Source organism: Aythya marila, assembly GCF_965140915.1.
Source record: "Aythya marila genome assembly, chromosome: 9".
In the NCBI taxonomy this organism is placed as follows: Eukaryota; Metazoa; Chordata; class Aves; order Anseriformes; family Anatidae; genus Aythya; species Aythya marila.
Genome location: NC_139050.1, coordinates 23,381,550 through 23,401,730, shown reverse-complemented (window position 1 = coordinate 23,401,730; position 20,181 = coordinate 23,381,550). Strand labels below are relative to the sequence as shown.

Sequence of the window (20,181 nt, the reverse complement as noted above, 5' to 3'; positions counted from 1 at the left end):
AATACTGGATAACAACAAATTAATCTGAGAGTTCATATATGCAGTGTAGAAAATTCTATTTTCTTTTTATTCTTTATTTAATATGGGGATAATGCAGAATTTTTAAATGTCAGAAAAACCTGGGATTGACTTATGCCCTGCAGTTAGAAAGTGACTGCCTCTGGTTTAGCCTTTGGACTCCAGAGCTTCTTCCAAGCAGCGCTTGGGGTTGGCTGATGCATCTCAATGCGAGGCAACTGTGGCATTGGCATTTTCCTCTCTCCTCTGCAGAATTGGGCAGGGGAATGTAGGTGGGCATGAGGCAGGGGCCTGGGGTGGGGTGAGGCATGGGACTGCGAGGGACCATCAGGAATTGGAAAGAGTGGTCAGGAGAGAGAGAGGGATAAACCTGGTGGCACAGGAAGAGGAGAAAGGAAGCTCATCCATTGCAAAGGGTCTCCAGTTGAAGAGGGTGGCACAGCTGAAGCAGCAGAAATGGGCAGAGAAACGGTGCTCTAATGGAGCAAGCAGACAACACTGTCCCTAACACCCACTTCCGATGGTTTGCTTTCCATCTTTAAAATAATGGATCATCAGTGAAAACAGAGTAAATGTCTATCTCTGCAGCCCTCAGCTGAGGCTTGAAGGAGTTCAGAGTCCGGTGCCATCTGGAGCCATCAAGCAGAAACAGTCATAAGTCAAGAGGCAGAAAAGACTTGGGTGCAGCAAGTACACAACCCTCTCTATACCACAAAGACAAGACACAAGAAAAGGTAAAAAAATAATAATAAAATAAAATAAATAATAAATAAAATAAAATAAATAATAAATGAAATAAAATAAAATAAAATAAAATAAAATAAAATAAAATAAAATAAAATAATTGCAGATCAAAAGTTTCTGAATTCACTGCAAGTTCCTAGATAATCATTTTAATGAGGGTTACTATTTTTCCCTGAGGAGCTGCAAGCCCTGTTATGACATTATTAGCTAAGGAGATATTACATAGAGGTATTCATGCAGGAGGAAAACCTTTCCCTAGCTCTGTTAGCTTTACCCCATTTTAACGTCTGCGTCACTTCACGCTGTCCAAGTCCTTCCTTGGCATTGCTCATCCCCAGGAGATGGCACCGGGCACCAGCTGTGGAGGGAGTGGACTGCATTGATCCCAACATGATAAACTAAAGCATCATGATTAAACAAGACCAACTGTGTTTTCTAACAGCACAGCTCCTCCTGGAGCTGGTTTATCTGTCTGCCCTAATCCAAACATCCCGGAACAGAAGATACACGTTGGGATGTAGCAAAGGATTGTGTACATCAAACAGGAGGCAACACAGAGGAGAAAAGAGAGTTTGCAGCTGTTGTTTTACATGGACGTACTGAGTTGTACAGTCTTTTCAGAGGAGGCAGAAAGTGTCATTAAAAATAACCTTTATTAAATATATATCTGACTAACTATTGTTAAGAAATGCTATTTGTTTTTTCATGAATTTTAAAAATAACAACCAATATAATATAATATATTAATGAAAGCAATAATAAAATGAAGGAATGAAAATGGTTCCTGAAACCAACTCTCTCAAATTTCAATTTTCTGGCCTAATTTTGAACATTACAATGGTAAGTCACAATGTGTTACTCTCCATTATTCACAATATTCATTATCCATATTCACAAAATCCATATTCACAAAAATAACACAAGCTATTGAAGTTCTGTAATTTCTAGGTAGCGGCACTTCTGGACTCAGACCATAAGATTGTACTCCTCAGTCCTAGATTTTATCCAAATAACAGAATCAGATGAGTTGTTCTTTGTTTTGTTTTGTTTTGTTTTGTTTTGTTTTTGCTATTATTTGCTTGGCTGTTTCAAAGTGATTTGAAAAGTCTTCATGGCATCTTGTATACGAATCCACAAATATAGGAAAATGGAAGGATGTTGCATCATTTAGTTTAATTCTATCTCCCATGTCTGGCCCCAGCTGAGAATTTTCTGTGTTGTTCCAGCCCTACTCTTCCCAAAGCAGCCAAGAAAGCCACAGAGCTGGAAGATCTCACCTCCAGACTCTGCTCTCCTCAATCCCTACAGGTGCACAGTGAAGCCAATCAGGGCTGGAGGGATCTTCTGGATGATAAAGCCATGTCAGGATAATATCAGAGTTGGTTATCCCTAGTCCTGAGCCCATCAAGGCAATGACTGTGAATTGGTCATAGCAGGACAAAATCCTCAGGACTGCTACTGAGGTAGGAACTGAAAATCTCCAAGTTCAACACTGCATATACGCTATACTGCCTATACTCAAAAAAAAAAAAAAAAAAAAAAAAAGGAATATGTTAATATCAACTGCTTTAAGGCCTGACCCTGAATACAGGGTTTCTATCAGTGGGAGTAAATTGTGCACTGTATTAGCCTGAAAGGTCTCATGAGATTGTTAAAAGGGAACCACTGGTCAGAGAGCATTTCTAAATTGCTTATTACAGAATTATTATGTGCATAATGCCTCATCTGCACTAAAAATTCAACTAAAAAGACTCTGAATTTGAGAATAACCATATAATAAGTAAAATTTAAAAAATATTTTACACAAGAGAATATAAAATGTTAATAACTTAAATAACACATATAATGTATTTGTATAAGTGTATGCAAACTCACTAAAGACTTCTATATAGCATGCACCAACTGTAAATTTGAACACTTGATCTTTCTACATATGACACTCCGAAGTGTTATGTTCCATTGGATTAATTTTTAACATTTCAATTCCAATTCATTATTCTTCAAAAATTTGTAATAATTGGTATTGCAATATATGCATATTACTAATAGCAGTGAAAACACCATCAAACTTGTCTTAATCCTCAGAACACTACGAGATATTAGCATTTTCAGCAAAGTGAAAAATGTACAAACTTCAAATATTGTACCAAAATATCCTTAGATGAACAAACCCCCCAAATTCATCAACTGATAGTACAAAAAAAAAAAAAAAAAAAAAAAAAAAAAAAAAAAAAACACCTGCATTTGATGGGAGAAGCCTTAAAACATCCAAGCAAGCTCATTTTCTTACCACCTCATGATAAATAAAACATAAGGATGCGGAAAGCAAGAACTCCACCTCCCGTGCAGGAGACAGAGGTGAGCAACTCATGCTGGAGGAGTGAAGACATTTGAATAGTGAAACAGCGCTCACTTTTCAAAAACTGACCATGCTCCTGCTGTGTTGCCAGCTGCTACATCCAGACACCAAGGAAAAATCCAACTCACTGTGTGTGTGTGGCAGCTTCATTAGAACAAGCACAGCCAAGCGTGATGCTGTTTTGTCTTTTACATTAACAGAATAGTATTATCAGGAGCATCAGTCTCTTTAGCACTACAATATCTGCTGCTGTTCGGCAGAGATACTTCACCCCTGGACAGCCCATCCATTCACTTTCTGCACATTGTGGCCAAGAGAAGTCCTTTAAAGTAAGTGCAAAAAGTCAAAAATAAAAGCATCCTGACTACATTTAATCTGTGAGAGCCATAAATATTCATAAAACTATAACATAAAAATATTATAAAACCCACTACTTATGTAGCACATGCTATAGCTGAAATCTGTAGCTTCTGTCATCTTCCCAGACAGCAGTAACGTGAGGTGTGTTGCTACAGAAATTGACCCTGCAGCTTGGAGATTGATGTTTTGACCCAAAAGTATCCTGGAAAGACCAGTATTTTATTATTGTTTCCGTAGGTTTTGAGTCAGAATCTGTTTAAGGTAACTTACCCTCTGGTTATTGCTGGGCTGTCTTCTGAAAATGTCCTCCAGCTACTTGTCTGGCAAGGATGTAATTTACAGAGCTGTCATCCCAATAGTGCTCACTGCGTTTTGCTTTCTAGAAAGAAAGCTCCAAGCTATTTCCAGGCTTGCACTTCATGTGTTTTATTATTGAGGAATCCTTGGATTCTTCCACTTTCGAAGCATTAGAAAGGTAATTAGATCTGAGTACTACGCATTACTACAGCCATGTATCCATATTTAAAACACAGAGATAAGCTACTGACGTAAATTGCACAGAAGGGTGCACAGAGGTGTAGCATACTTGCTATTTTAGAAGTAGGAAGGAGAAAGAGTGAAATGAAAACCCATTTCTGCTGTTTCTCTGCTTTCTAAGACCACAAGCAGAGGTTTCTTAGTAGGGCACAAAGAGCCCAGAGGGAATCCCAACAGAGCCCCCACCTCGTCTTACACCCCAGCAGCAGTGCTTTACCCAGAAGATGTGCCTGCTCATGCAGGGCCAGGTCTTCTTTGCCCTGGGTGGTGGTTTGCAGGGAGGTGTCTGAGAGGGCATGGAGAAGGGCACCTCAGTGGCGGCTGGGAGTCAGTATAAAAGGTAATAATTTCTGTGGACCCAGAGCTACGATCTTTACCACAACTCACAGTTTAAATATATATATATGTGTGTGTGTGTGTGTGTGTTAAGCAAAAGCTTCCCCTAATGTAACAGGGAGTTTGTCATTGCACACTGGAGATACCAACAGATGTAATAAACAAATAAATAAATAATTAAATTAAATTAAATTAAAATAAATTAAAATAAATGTGGACAGGTGCACAACCCATATAATAAGTGCTCTGGGTGATCCTGCTCGGCAGGGAGTTGGATCTAGATGATCTTCAGAGGTCCCTTCCTACCTTGGCCATTCTGTGATTCTGTGGTAAAAAGTTCTTACTGGAGCCATGTAGCCATATTGCCCAGTAGCTTGCTTCTAGCCATGATCAGTACTGGTTTCAGACCAGGATGCATGTTGTGTGGAGTTTTCAATATTCTCTTAACTTCCAGCAGTCTTTTGGGTCTCTGATACTACTTCTCTCTTGGTAGTCAAAACTTAGTCTTCATATGCTATTCATAACATAACTCTGTTATTCTGATACTAGGAAATAGTTGAAATTTTTAATGCAGCAAACAAATACAGGACTTCTAGCAAGTACAGTTTTCTCTGGATTTATTTTCTAAGTATGCCCAGGATAACAGCCAAAAAAAGCTAAGAAAGGTTTTGAAGGAAGAACTTCATATCTTTCAGGGAAGATGCTGTGCCTTCAGTAAGAATTTTCTAGTGAAATTTGGTGCAATAGGCAGCAGCATTACCTCGAACCTCAGGGTGTTGCTATGGTATTCTGCAAGTAATACTTTTAAGTGCTAGAAAGTCAAACTACTTAGAGAATGAGTCAAAAATTGATCTGCTGGGAGAAGAGATAGGGGAAAATATTCTTTGTTAACTGCTTTAGGGACTATTAGTTGTGCATGAGCTTACCCAGTCCAGCACTACTTCACTATATAGTCTGACTACTTATTAATGCTAGCACTCTCAGTAGAAAAGATATATGACTCTTCTACTCAAGCAGAAACTGCTCCTGTTTATCAGCAACTGTTGCTCAAGGTTCATCTCTTGCAGATGAACTGTGGCAGAGAAGGGCTGCAGGTGGGGCCAGTACGTACAGGTTCTGAACCCCTGCTTCTGAGACAGGGAAAAAGATGCCTCAGCCACCTGCTAGGAGTGCTTTCACAGTCTTCTTTCATCAATTAATTTATAAAACTGATATTTATTTATTTATCTAATTAAAAACAAACAAAAAATAAGTGTAATGAAAACAAGGCAGACTTTTTTTTTCTTTTTTCTTTTTTTTTTTTTTCTTAAAGTGAAAACCAAGTACAAACAGTGTTAATTAGACAGGTTCAATGGGACAGTGTTGCCAAGTGGAACAATGAAGGAGGCAGTTCCTTCTGCAAATGGAGGTGGTGGGACTGCAACTGCTTTGTGAGCAGTTGCGTTATTGAACTCCTCACCAGAAGAAGCTCTATATTCTCAGTTAAAATGGAATAAAAAGGCAGGGTGGAGAAAGTTATAGAAAGAAAATGAATTTTGGAATATACACCCAGTTTATGGACCCTTAAGATGAAAATGTGTGGTAGACAGAAACCAACTGGGGAAAGAATTGTTTGTGCTTGCTCTTTTTCTACACCCTTGTGAGATTTTGTGATTTTTGTGTGTATAATGGATTTAGAGTTTATAAACACATGGTCTGGCCCCATGCAATCATTCCTGAGTTGAGGACAAGAAATGCTAGACTTCTCCTTACAAACTTAGAGCTGCACATGTAGCAGAAGGTTGCTTTTGCCCTCACCTGACTCTGAACCCACCCTGGTCACAGGTTGGACGTGTTCAAAAACCCAAAAAAAGGCATCATGTAACAGGAGCTTTGTAGCTTGAATAAACATACCTACACACATATATATATGCTAGTGAAAAGAAGATGTATTTTTATGATGGATTCAAAATTTGCTAGTAATTTTTGGATTATGCAGTAACTGAAAAGATGCAAAAAGGAAACAACTGTTGACACAGAGCAGAAAAACATCCTTTAATAAAAGAACAAATGCTCTTGTGTGGTTGAGAAACCATTTCCTCAATTTGGTTGAGGTGAGACCCTCACATAATCCTATCCTTAATACAAGTAGTGTGTTTTTGGTGTTCCCTTAATTCTGTTGAAGACTATCCCAGTACTCAACAAGGCTCATGGGCAGCAGTGGGACTTGGTGCAGCAGAAGCTGTTTCATAGCATGTATGCATCTGACCCAGGGAGAAGCATTGCACAAAGAGCTATTGTTGACCTCAGAAAAATGCCACCAAGTTCAGTGTACAGCTTTCTTGGTCTCCAGCTAAGAACAGTGATGCTTCACAAGTATTTCAGAAGTGAGTTGTCGACTGTGTTCTTCTCAGGTCCCTGTGCATGTACAAACTGCAAGAGAGAATGCTCATTGCCTCAGCCCTTGGGAAGAGACACAGTGGGGAGGACCTCACTGAGGCAGCCAACACCTGTTGGAAGCTGTGATTTCTAAGTCTGAATGAGTTCCTGATGAATTATTATCTTGGGGACTCAGTAAAAGCCTTTCCCCCGGCCAAAATAAAAGTAGTTCAGCTAACATGCTGTGCTCTGACAAGCCCTCACAAAGCCAAGAAAACCGAATGATGAATTTCCCCAAATAAACATGGTAATACCAAAAATGATGAAAATAAGTTCTTGGAAGCTTTTGTCTGTGCCTAGTATTTCCCACATCAGTTGGGTAGGCCCCAAGTGGTAGCACATAACCTGACAGGGGATGGGTTGAAGGCTTAGTAACCTGCACCTCCCCTTTCTGAAGCAATTTCCTTGTGTTTGCTTGTTTATGCAGTTGGTCATCACTAGCTCAAGATTGTACTTTGTTCCTTTGGACAAAAATATTCATCAAAATGGTAAATTCATTCTTAAATGATCTAAATAATCTATTCATCTGTTCTATTACCTGTTTCCCCTTCATTTCCAATTTCCTTACTTTACAGGCAAATTTCAGCAAATTCAGTCCTATTACTACACCAATCTTCCTATGAGATGTTAGCTACTTGGCTGTTCTACTACAAACCTTTAAAGCAGAGAAGCAGCCTTTAAATGATTTTTAAGCACAGTCAGTAGAGATGACTACTACTTCTGACAGCATTTTTTTCCCATCAAATTTAATTGTAAACATGCTTTACCAATCTGTTTAGTTTGTATGCTGCACTCTTGGGATACAGAAAGTCGTTAACATGATTGCTATTATAGTAAACATACGACAATTCCTTCAGTGAAATAAAAACTCAGAGACCAATATTTATTAGTTAACCTTGAAACTTCAAGTTTATTTTTTGCAACTTCAGCACTGGGGAACACAAATGTCTGGCTGAAGTCATACAAAATATTTTGCATGACTTCTGCAAATACCTTAATATTTTATAGATGAACAAGTGGAAACACTGTTTCATGCTAAAAGTATAATCTAAGAACATTAATTTATCTGCATTTAAATACTTCTCAATAATAGTGATTTACAATGGCAGAGTTAAAATTAAGATGACAGAAGTTAAATATGGGAAGAATTATGGCCCCAAATTCATGCAGGTAACACCAACTGCATCTTGGTTTGCAAAATTTACCAAACATGAAGTCAGCCAGAAATTCTGCTTAAAGAAAACAGAATTTTATATTCAGATTTCAGTTTTTAAATATGACACAAGTGCCATAGTATTTAAAACATAAGTTTTGCATTAGATGAAGAGCTTGTAGTTAGCCTTCAACAATACTAAACTATGTCTTTTTTATACACATGATACCTTGATATGAACTGAATGTAAGTTGTATGTTTTTACAGAATAAAGTATTTTTAGGTTACAAAGTAGCAGTATGAACATTTCAAGCCTGTTTTAAAACAAAGAAAAAAATCAGCAATATGGCCAATGTTATTTGGAAGGAATTTTAACTCCATTGCACTGTGTAGGTTTGGCCTAATTGAAGTTGAAGCTTTGTGATTCTCAGGACCTGTGGAAAAACAAAAATGGTAACTATACATTGAGGGTACAATTTTGTATTGTTTTGTTTTGTGTTGTTTGTTTGTTTGCTTTCTGATTTAACAGAGTGTAGTGGATTTTTTATATATATAAATAATAATTAAAAAATATTCTTTCTTTTGTGTTTGTATCACTGGTTAGTTTAGACAGCATAGGCTTTCTATTTCTGATCAAGAAGCTATCATCCCTTCATTCAGAAGAACTTTTAGTGCTGAGGAATATATACATAAATGGATATAAGTATATAAATAAAATGCAGCAAAACTTAGAACAAACTACAATTCAGCTGTGCATATCAATTTCTTTTTCTTCCACCCAAAATTAAAAATAATAATAATAAAAAAAAAAAAAAGAAACAGAATGAAATATGTCCATTGTGTTTTACGATCTTACTTTCTTCTTCTAATCTTCTTTTTAATTCATCTGTTTCGTTATATACAAAAGTTAAATACTTTTGGCTTTCCACTGAAAGACAGAAAGTACTGAGACTTAACTCAGTACTGAATTTCAAAGAAAGGGTGGTAAGATCCCAATAGCAAAATAAATTAGACAGTCTCCCTCTACCAGAAAACTGGCAAGACTGGGTGCCCCAGTAGTTCAGTTTGCATTTGAAAGATGCTCCATTGGAATGCTGTCCTGAGTGGTGATACAATTCTACACATTTGTCTCAGTTGGCTTTAGCAGTGCTTGACATATGTAATATGTCAAAAAATGCTCTGGACAGACATGAGCCATGCAGATGGAAAGCCTGGCACTCTGAAGTTGGTGAGAAGCTTAGCCGATAACTTCAGAGGTATGGAATTGGACTTGTACACATAATGGCCCTGTGCTGCCTTGCCTACAGCTCAAATCTGACTTGTCAGAAGAAGAAATGGCGTTAGAAAACAGACGTAGGAAATGAAAAAGTTGTCAGACAAAACCGACAACAATAGGGTCACGTAGAGACTACAGAAATATTTGCTGCTTTTCCTTCCTTCAAATCACAAGCTGTGAGTAAGCTATTAGGAAGAGTAGAAACCAGCACTAAACAAAACCCAACATTTCTTCACAGTCAGGAGCAGCGTGATTTCCTCTACAGTAATTTCTGTATTTAAAAGCTCTACCGCACCTCCTGCACAATATTTACTCTCTATTAAACAATACTTTCTAAAAGTGACTGTCAGTTAATGGTTATATGTCCTGCTGAACTATCCTCTAAATATGGTATTAGAGCTGAGAGCTGAATCCCCAAAAGGCTGAAGAAGACATATTCAGCTGTGAAGGTGGCATTATGCCAAAAACAGTGTCTCACCTGGGTGGTGCTGTTGTAGCTCAGCACATGAGTTGATGGAATTGTCCCGCCGTTCTGCAATACAGTCACCTGCCCAACAGTTGTGCTCAAGCCAAGCACTTTAATTTCAGTAAATATTAAGTTGTTTGGATCATTGTAACCATGATGCACAACTGTGATATCTAAAACATTCTGAAAGGAAAAAGAATGAAATAGGATGCAATCATTACATGGGTAAAAGTCTACTTGAGCCTTTCAATTGCTTTCTTCACTTCTCATGCATTTTAAAGAAAATATGTCTGTATATTTTTATTTATTTTCCAAATGCGAAGGCTTCAGTTTTCTTCACATTGTTAGTCTATCTAGATCCTGGAATCTGCTGTGTCTTTAATTGCTGCATGGACAGACCCTCCCTGCTATCACTGGGACAGCAGTTAGGCCTCATATCCCAGCTGCTGTGAGGCCTGATACAGGATTAAACCCAGTGCCCTGTGAGAAACCATCTCCAGTTACAGGATGTGCACCAACATCCATCCTGCAGCTTTCAGTCCGGGCCAACTCCTTAAAATGAATGTGCACCTCTGTGGAATACCCCCACTGAAATAAACTAGTTTACTCTGATGTATACCAGTACAAAGAATGCCAAACAAGTTTGTTCTTCTATTGTGCACACATATATGCTGCTGGGATCTCAAAGAAGTTTTTAAAGCAACATTTAGAGACCTACAACAGTCTTCACCCTACTGAATAACAATTACTCTGTCATCCAGAATCAGTCTGAAAGAGGAATATCTAAACTTTGGAAAGGGACAAACTAAAATACGAATAGTTAAAAATATGACGATGATCACCTCAAGTGATTATTCAGAAACTGAATGTTAGCTAGCATTACCTACCTGCTTAGCAGTAAATGATGTTAGCAGATATGCACCATCTTCATATGCATCTGTTAGAAAGAAAGGATACAATCAAATGTGTTTGCTATTTAGCTGTTCAGTTAAAATATTATAAAACATTCAATTGAAGAAGTGTTTATGTATGTGTGTATGTACACATGATTATCATATATGTTGGTGCTTCTTTGAAATCACTGTTGTATATTTTACCAATTTACCAGTTTACCATTGAAGGTACTGCCTTTCTGCTCTACAGCAAACTTACCTACACATCACTGTGTAACATAACAGTTTTCTGCATTATTTGTCATAATCTCAGGTAATGGCTTATTGTTATTACAAGGGTAATAGACTCTGCATAGGAAGGATAAACAGCATGCAAATATCTCGTCTGAATGCAATTTAGATTTACTAATGCTGAGGAAATTAGTGAAAGTTTCCCACATTTCCTATGGTTATGGCTCCCATAGGTTTGAGGACAAGTCTTTGTTATATTTGCTCCCTTAGGTCCAGGACACCCTTTCTTTGATACCAAAGATTAATTCTACAAATTGTAGCATTCTGTGGTCTCAATCAGTAGAAATCACTTTGTTAATCTGGAGCTTTAATTTTTGTCTCTGAGGGCATGCTCAGGTAAGGCCTCCAGAATTGGGCTTGCTTTGGCCAGCAGTCTGCCATATGCTCTAACACCCATTACTACACTGAGGACTTCTAAGGCAGAAGCAACCACAAAAGCCTTTTTTCCAAAGTGATGGCTAAGGGTTGCAATTTCTTATAGGTTCATGTTTCCACTTGGACAACAATGTTATTATTACAACTGCAGACAAAAAGTGGTTAGCTAGCTGCTGAGCATTATTTGCTGCTCATGGACTGCTGTAATTTGTTTCATCTCTTTCCAGTTCATTTCATTGGTTTTTGCTTCTCTGTTTTAATTTGGGCTTTGAATAGTTCCAAAGATGGAGGCTCCACAGCCTCCCTTGGCAGCCTGTTGCAGTGTTCTACCACCCTCACAGCTGGAAAGGTTTTTTAGGATGGCAAGAAAACATTATACATACCAATGCGAACACCATCATCCCAATAAAGCTGTCCTTCTGCCAACTGAGACTCATTCAAAGCAACAATAAGTCCCATTTGGTTTTTCCGGCTGTGAAAAACAGAATATGTTTTCCTTAATATCCTCAGCTAATTACATTTTGTCTCTCTCAAGTGTTAGAACTTGTTCTAGAAATACTGTCAGCCATTTGCCTGGTCTCTGATACTCACTTTCTTGACCCCAAAGTATTATATTCAAAGGAGACTGTTAAGAGGAAACTGAAGAAAAAAAGCATCCACAAATCTCAGGTGCTATTATAAATGTATTCTTTAAAGACTGGTAATAATATGATATTATTAATTAATATGATAATTACAACTAAATTTTAATATTCCAGTTATTCTTATTGTACCTGTAAAAAGTTGTATTAGCAGGTTGTTGCCACGCGAGGATGTAACCGCCTCGGATATGAAGATTGATATGGTCCAAAGGTGCCGATAGAGTTACTGATTTTCCCCTAACACCAATATTTTTATCCTATTTATGAAAAAAAAAAAAAAAAAAAAAAAATCTTCTGTTGAATCGATCTCCCTCTACAGTTGTTTTAGAAAGAAATAATAACTATTTATTTATTTATTTATTTATTTATTTATTTATTTATTTTGCTAGGCAGATTCCTTAGGAGTTTTTTCTTAAAATCCTGATGTTAACACAGGAGTAACTACATTATGCTCCACATTTCTCTCTCTACATAAGAGAAACCATAAAGCTATGTATCTAAAAAAGTGTTTATCAACCTCAGGGGAGAACAGCTGAATCAAAGTGACCATTCAGGTGAAATACAAACGCGTGGTTAATTAAGTGATTTTTAATGCTTACTCCTTCTTACTAGTTTTTTCTTACCTTCCATGAAAGGCTGGTGCAGCTAACCCTGTTTGTTTTTCTCCATTCCAGCATTCTTATGCTATATTTGGCTGAGATAGTGTTAATTTTCTTCATAGAAGCTTGCGTGGTGCTAAATGTCAAATTTATGATGGAAATTGTGTTGAAAACACACTGGTGTTTTAGTGGTTGCTGAGCAGTGCTTATACAGAGTCACAGACTTTTCTGCTTCTCATGCTGCCCTGCCAGTTTGTAGGCTGTGGAGGGGACACAGCCAAGACAGCTGACACAGAATGACCAAAGGGATATTCCATAGCCATGCTTTGCAATAAAAGGTGGGGGGAAAGAAGGAGACAGGAGTACATAGTTCAAGTATTTATTAAAATAAAAGGAACTAAGGATTTCTATAAGAAATCAGCCAAGAAGATGTAGTTGTTATAACGCCAAGAAATGATAATAAACATAAGTTTGTAAAAAGGAGATAGTGGTTTCACACCTCAGCACACCCTGCCACTATCTGAACATCATTATAAGGAATACGTACAATTTTGAAAATAACTTACTGTGTAGTAATCATACCAGATGGCATCAGGTATGTAAGCATCCACTGTTACAGCATTCTGGAATTAAAGATACGTATTTTAGGGAAGTTAAAGCAAACAGGGAATTTTTAGCTAAAGTAACATTAATACTTTCATATAACTTCAGTGCTTAAGCACATACCGGTTGCATTACAGGGCTGATGAGCAGTGCAGGTCCCCAAAGGAATTGTTCATATATATCCCATGTTGCTCTGTCTGTCACAAACCTGCAAGTTAACAGAATTTTGATTAAACATTGAATGCTGAACTTTTCCAAAATGTTCTTTTAAGAAGTTTCCATCGGTAATTCAACCTACTGTTCCTAGTATCTGCTATTTCCTCATCTGTATTTACTCTAGTATTAACAATAACTGAGACAGGTAACTAAAATGTATCTTTTATTTATCTGTTTCCTTTTAAATAGATCAATTATTGTTTGCCAAGAATGCATAAAGATCCTAATGTGAAAATCATTGCAGAAATGCAGGCTATTATTTAGTTTTCTTTTTTTGCCATTCTTTGGCAAATTGAGTTTCGGGATATTTAGATCACAAAACTCAAAAGATCAGTTTTGCTTTGGAGATATCAGCAATACTAAGATTAGGTAGTGGTCAGACTGTGAATCACTTTCTAATTTGTGTCACTTTTTTTCTTGGGCAAGTGGTTTGAAAGAAATCAAGACAATACATGTGAACAGCTCTATGATTTTTAGCCAAGACAAGTGTACATATACTAGAGCACATCTTATAATAAAAGGATAAAAATAAACTTTGTCCTTCCAGGGACAAAGAAGGCTTTGTACAACTAATAACTTATCTTTTATTATTATTATTATTATTTATTTTTTATCAATTCTATCAGTCTGGCCAGTAATAAACAAACAAATTAATAAATAAAAGATGATTTTCCCTGCAAAATTATGTCATGACTTGTGGCAGAATTATATCCCTCTTCTTTGCTTAAAGTTTTTGCAACATCTGCTTTTTAATTCTACATATGTCTAGCTTCCAATGGAACATCATTGTTGATTATCCCTAAAGAGGCTACAGGTGAGCTTTAAAATGTAAACATTAACTCTAGCTAAGCAAATTTTCAGTTTTGTATAGCATAAAACAGAGAACTGTTGTTCTCTGTGAAAGTAAAACTTGATATTGAAAGCTCATATTCTCAATGTCATGCTTTTTTTTTTTTTTTTTTTTTCAAAAAATTGCTCTAAATAATCAAAAACATCATTAGGAGGATCCTAACTCCAGAATTCTTAGATGAAATTCTTGACAAGGAGAGCAAAGAAGTCACACTTACTCATGGAGTACAGGACGGATCACAGTACTGCCATGGGCATGGGCGTCATACATTAATGTATAAAAATAGGGTAACAGAGTGTATCTTATATTCAGCACCTTCCTGGAAATGGCCTCAAATGTTGTATTCCAGGAAACAGGATCTTGCCTCTAGAAGAGAAGAGACAGTTGCTATTCAAACTGGCTTACTGTGTTTAGAACAGCTATGGAGAAAAGTAATGCTGATGTTTACAAGAGAGTTCACATTTAGCATCTCTTTCATTTTATGTTTTTCTCATGACTTCATAAAATCTAACAGTAGCAGTGGTAGTAGTAGTAATTACCAAATATGCATCAAAATCTGCCTGGCAAGACAGACCTGTGAAAGTTTCAGTAGGCCCTTGCAAATTCCTCTGCCTCCAAACTAGAGCACCTCCATTTATTTATACTTCAGTTAAGGCGTAAGTGATGGTAAAAACAGTAGGTATGGCTGTCAGCCCTAAGAGGGGAACTAGAAAGAAGGAAGATGAGAAAAACCTGCGGAGAATACTGTAAAACATACTTCTTGCAAGTTGTCCTGAAGGTGTTACGCATCCTGGAGTACATAATTTATTATCCCTCTCTTCTGCAGGGCAGCACTCAGGACTTGGAAAAAGAGACCAAAGCACTAATGACTGATGTCAGGGAGCACTTCCAATCTTTACTAAATGTATTGAACAATGCCTTGGCAAATTGGTTAAGACTGCAAGCAACATGATAACCCTGCATCTGCATTTTTAAAGGCTTTCAAAGTCCTATCGAAAGGTGTGCCGTGGCAAGATAAGCGCATAGTTTTTAAAAAGGAGACTCGGATTCATTAGACATGTGCCACACAAATAGCACTACTCGGCTAGACTTGAAGCTCTAATTGGAATCTACGTGCTGTTTCAATTTTTATTTTTCCACTTATCTAGTTTTACAGCTTTCTACAATATAGTCCTTGGCCAGCACAGGCCTACATTTAAGCAATTATTTTCCTTTATTCCTAAAGGAAATACAATATCTGATGGTGGCAAATGTGTAAAGTACATACATTCCTGACTCTTATTCCAGAGTCATGTTACACTGTTCCATTTTCTCATTTCTTGTAATAATTATGGACAACTATGGCTTCAATCTCCAATGTCAGTTTTGCTCCTTTAACAGCATTTGCCATAAAAGCACTGTACTTTATTGTAGTGACTTTAAATCAAAACGGCCTACAGGGAAAAATAGGTAGGAGTTGGATTCAGTCAAATTCAGTCAAACATATTATATGCTTCCTTCAAGTGGTCTAAATCCCAGAGCAGCCCCTTTTCAGGCATAATACCTCCCATGCAAGGAGGTAGGATTACAACAGAGCTAGCATACAAAGACTTTTTTTTTTTTTTTTTTTTTTTTTTGATGAAGAGTGAAACATGTTCTTATCATGCCCATTTTGCTTGGAATGTACTTCTTTTTGACACTATCTGGCTTGTGTGATGCCCCAGCTGTTCTCTACATGTGCATTGCAAAGGTCTATACAGTAACAACCACTAAAAATCTAAAACTCACTCTTGTTCCTTTCTCGTTGTGATTCCTTGAATATGGGTAAAATGCACCCAGCTGCATCCAGCGAAGACACAACTCATACTGTGAGTCATTAAAGAAGCCACAGATATCAGCTCCTGTCTGAAAGTTGACAAACAATCCAGTTGGAATATTATAAATTCTTGTACAGTGTCAAGATAATTAATTAAAATATAATAACTGATTAGCTTACATAAGATATTCCAAAGAGACTGAACTCCATCATACCTGAAAGGAGAAATAATTCATTGTTACCAGCTGTTTTTCTTCCCCCTTTCATATGCTAATGGTTGTGCTAGATAACATATATTATATGCTGAATGAGAAAAAAAAAAAAAAAAGTTTCACAACTTCTCTAATTTCTCATGTTTTCCTTCTACAGAAAGAAGAAAGAGTTGGGAGATGATTTGTCAGAAACAAAGATATGTTGCACAGCAGCACCAGCAGATGATGAGAACTGATGTGACAGAACACAAGGTGGGAAGGTGGCCGGTCCCAGGAGAACAAAGGAGCTCCCAACAACCAAGGAAGTAAAGAAGAAGTCACAAAGGAATTGACCATGGATTCTGGTTGTTGAACAAAGAGTGTATTCCTGTTAAAACCAATAAATTCTAAATGCAGGTAAGTCAAGGAAAAGGAATTACTGCACAGAATATACTGATTAGAGACCTTCTTTCTTCTACATACCAATAATCGATTTAGCCAGCTGATCCCAATCTGCCTTGTTATCGCCCAGCCAATGTCCAGCCCATTTTCCACTGCTGGGATATGTTGAGCGGGTGATGACGATCCCACGCTCCTTTGTGGCATTCTGCACAGCGCTGACATTGAAAACAGATGAAGAAATAAATTACATGAGAACTTATTGCATAAGATCGTCTTTGAAAATAAATATAGCATCTTATACTTTCCTAACAAAGGGCAGAATTTTTGTTGTACAGATTGTTATGGATCCATACAGTCCAAATGTACTTTTGATGCTAGTGCACAGTGATTTGCACAGAAGCAGAAAGTCAAAATTAAGTGTCAGCAAACCTGTGAAAACAAGGAGGTGCTAAAATGCGGACTTCCAGTTGAGGGAAATTACTCTGTGGGAAAACACGAATATAGTCCAACTTGCACATTTTATAGGGCTAAGCAATGTGGTATATCATTCCTTTATTGTAGAAAACTTGCAGAACCAGCTGAAAATAATCTGAAGAAAACTAAAACCAAGAAGATAAAAAGGGGTCTAGAATACTAGATCTGTCAACATAACTCCAGTTGCCAGAAAGATACCTGAGCAAAAAGCAAGACATGGACCCGTGATCACATCAGAAACACCAACACGGTAAGAAATTGACGTGAAGTGACCAACAGTAGAAGCCAGAGACTGCTTCTGGCAGGATGGTGTAGATCAGCCATGTGGAGGGAGAAACCAAATGTACCCTTCAAGATTCCCAGCTCATGGCCTTGCTGTGCATCACCAGCACCTAAAGCCTTTGGGGTCAGGAGTTAAAGGGAAACAGCAAGCACCAGTTTAGGACTGTCATGGGCTATTCAGGGGCTCTGTCACAGAACCCAGATGGCTTCATTCATTGCTGCTGGAAGGGGAGACAGTGGCTTGCTGGACAGGAGCTCCTAAGGCCACCAAGCTGTGACTCTAAAAGAGCAGGATGGAAAAATAATTCACCAGCTAGGTCCATTCTGCAAATAAGATAAAGAAAAATGATTCATTTTCTTAAATAAAGCCTTGGCAATTGCCACAAAATACCTCCAAAGGTAACCAAACAGGCTTTATGACAAAAAGTTGTGGAGCTGAGAGGAATTCGTGCTTCCTAATTGTCCCGCAGAGGACACTCATACCTTGCCACTGCTGGACTATGCTGTGTGCCTAGTGTGGATGCATAACTGCCTTGGTTTCTTCGAAGAATCCCTTTGCAGGCATGCACTCATACTGTGAATCATTACAGCAGAAAACTGAACTACAATACTAGTTAGAAAGCTGCACTGATTGAATTGCACTGCTCTCCAATGCTAACTCCACAATAATTGCCTAAACAGCTGCTTCAATAAGGCACTATTTATTTATTTTTTGACAGGATTTGCAGCTTTAGTGATGCTATAATTACAACAAAAATACACAAGTCACTTAAATTACCATAGTAATTAAACTAGACTAATGTGCTGTAATTATTTCTTCCAAGACAAACAGTAAGTTTTCTACTACCTTTTCTTTCTTTGTAATGTATTACCAAACATTTTCAGCCTCTGCTTCGTTTACCCTCCTTCAACAGTCTTTGGAAGGTCCTGCTAAAATTTGAAATCCAAAGAAGGTGTACGTTGCCCACAGAACTGCCCAGGGCCTGAGTGTTTTCCTGACCTGGGGTGCCAGCTCTCTGCTTCAGGACTGAGCCAAAGCCGGATTCTTGAAAAGCAATTCCTCGTGTCACCAAGCCCTCTAAACCTTTACCTCAAAATGGTTCCTAGATTCACTCTTAAAGGTTCTGGCTATCGCATCTGTGCAAAAGCCTTGTTACAAAAGAATAGCCTTGAGCCAATACAAAGAAGGTTCCTCTTTCTAATTCATACAGAACAGAAATTGTATCAAATTGGGAAAAAAAATATTGCTGCTTACTTTTCCATTACACTGGCTTTTTTTTTTTTTTTTTTTTCATATTGTAACTTTTGCATGCAAACAATCTTCTTGTTTGGATGGTTTAGTCTTAGAATAAGTTATTGCTACACATCTTCTGTATCACAATGACTCCTTTAGTAAGGAGTATTAGAGAGAGATCTAATTAGAGAGATCTCTTAGTTGTCACCTCTCTCTCTTATTTATTTTTTTTTTAAACAACAGTTTTCTGTTTGTTTCAACTGTGAGAATATCTGTATAGGCTGTGTAATTTATCGTACTCATTTCTGTTACAGTACCTCTCAACAGAGAAGAAAATATTTCACTCCATTTCAGTTCACACCTGATGTGCAGGAATGACAGCAATATTGCTCCCAGTGTTAAATTATTGCCTATTTACAATATCCAAATGGCATGTGATTTGGCTGACAGCAGAGGTATCAGTTTCCTTCCTGTCCTGCCAGCAGGCTCATGTGTTACTCGACCGACAGCACTGCCATGCATGCTTCTGGCAGTAGCATCCACCCAGTCAAAAAATCAAGTAGCCTTGGTATTTTCTTGTCTAATGGCAACATCAAAGTTACCAAGGACTTTAAGATTATTAAGACCTATAACCAAACGCTGTGCCTTGCTTACTCATTGAATTGGAAATGAAACAGCACAAATATACTATCATTAGATCAGACATTATCTAAAGTCAGCTGGGATCCTATTCATTAAGGAACAGGTAATGACATCTGCCTTGGAACTGAACAAATAAATTCCTAAAAGGAAAGCTTTATGAACAGAATGTGTGTTTTAAATGTCACTGTTTTCTCTTTTCACCCATACTCAAGTATTTTTGAATACCCAAGATTACAGAGCCCTTCTGAAATTAATGTTCTTAAAAAAATATATTCATTTTCCCTCACTACATGTATGAGGCTAAAATGGTATCAATGCTAGAAATAAAAGAGGCTATCCTAGCACTAGCTAGAAACAAAAAGTGTTTTATATTTTAATTGCAGTAATTAGGTGAGACTGTCATTGAGTAATTACTGTTAACAACAGCTGATCCAAATGTTCAGACCTGTTCTCTGTTCTGCCTTGTAACAGAATAGCAGAGCTATGCCTTTTGATTGACTGCTCCCATTTACAATGCTGAGCATCGCCCCAGGATGGCCTTGCAGGCTGACTGTTAACAGAAACCTCTGCTGAAAAGTCAACGTGTTATGTGTGAACACACTGGGACAGGGCAACGATTGGTGGCAAGTTATTACATCCCAATTAAACTGTATGAGAAATAGCACCGTGACCAACTTATTTCATAATACAGGTCAGTAGTTGGGCTTGCACAATGTAAAATGTGTATGGATGAAACCCTTAGAACTGCTATACAAAGACTTGCTCCACAGCTAGGTGAAGAGTAGCTTTCTTTAATATCAGACTTGGGTAAACTGCCGTTAAAAGGTACCTTGAAAATTGCATCTGCTCAGGGTCAGTGAAATAAAGGCTTTGCCCGTCCTGAGACAGTGAGTGATGCAGCTGCTGGTGTAGACATGCTTGAGCTAGTTCTTTTCTGCTTGGCTCCAACAGCAGAATGCCTTTATTGCACTGCAACAGTGGAAGCACAGCTTCAGCTCAGACCTGCACACACCCACCGTGCCTTCT

General features: G+C 37.7%; 1 protein-coding gene across 2 annotated transcripts in view; it reads right to left on the bottom strand.

The window, feature by feature from the left end:
- Positions 1-7,668: 7,668 nt before the first annotated feature.
- SI (sucrase-isomaltase) overlaps positions 7,669-20,181 on the bottom strand; it is a 53,687-nt gene continuing 41,174 nt past the window's right edge. For both annotated transcript variants that reach the window (XM_082767178.1, XM_082767179.1), the window contains exons 38-48: positions 16,605-16,738; positions 16,111-16,145; positions 15,903-16,019; positions 14,353-14,501; positions 13,193-13,277; positions 13,033-13,089; positions 12,000-12,124; positions 11,610-11,698; positions 10,555-10,604; positions 9,680-9,850; positions 7,669-8,359 (exon numbers count right to left, since the gene is read on the bottom strand). In XM_082767178.1, the coding sequence (XP_082623304.1) occupies positions 8,297-8,359; positions 9,680-9,850; positions 10,555-10,604; positions 11,610-11,698; positions 12,000-12,124; positions 13,033-13,089; positions 13,193-13,277; positions 14,353-14,501; positions 15,903-16,019; positions 16,111-16,145; positions 16,605-16,738 (1,075 nt within the window). In that variant the 3' untranslated portion in view covers positions 7,669-8,296. The remainder of the gene's footprint in view (positions 8,360-9,679; positions 9,851-10,554; positions 10,605-11,609; positions 11,699-11,999; positions 12,125-13,032; positions 13,090-13,192; positions 13,278-14,352; positions 14,502-15,902; positions 16,020-16,110; positions 16,146-16,604; positions 16,739-20,181) is intronic.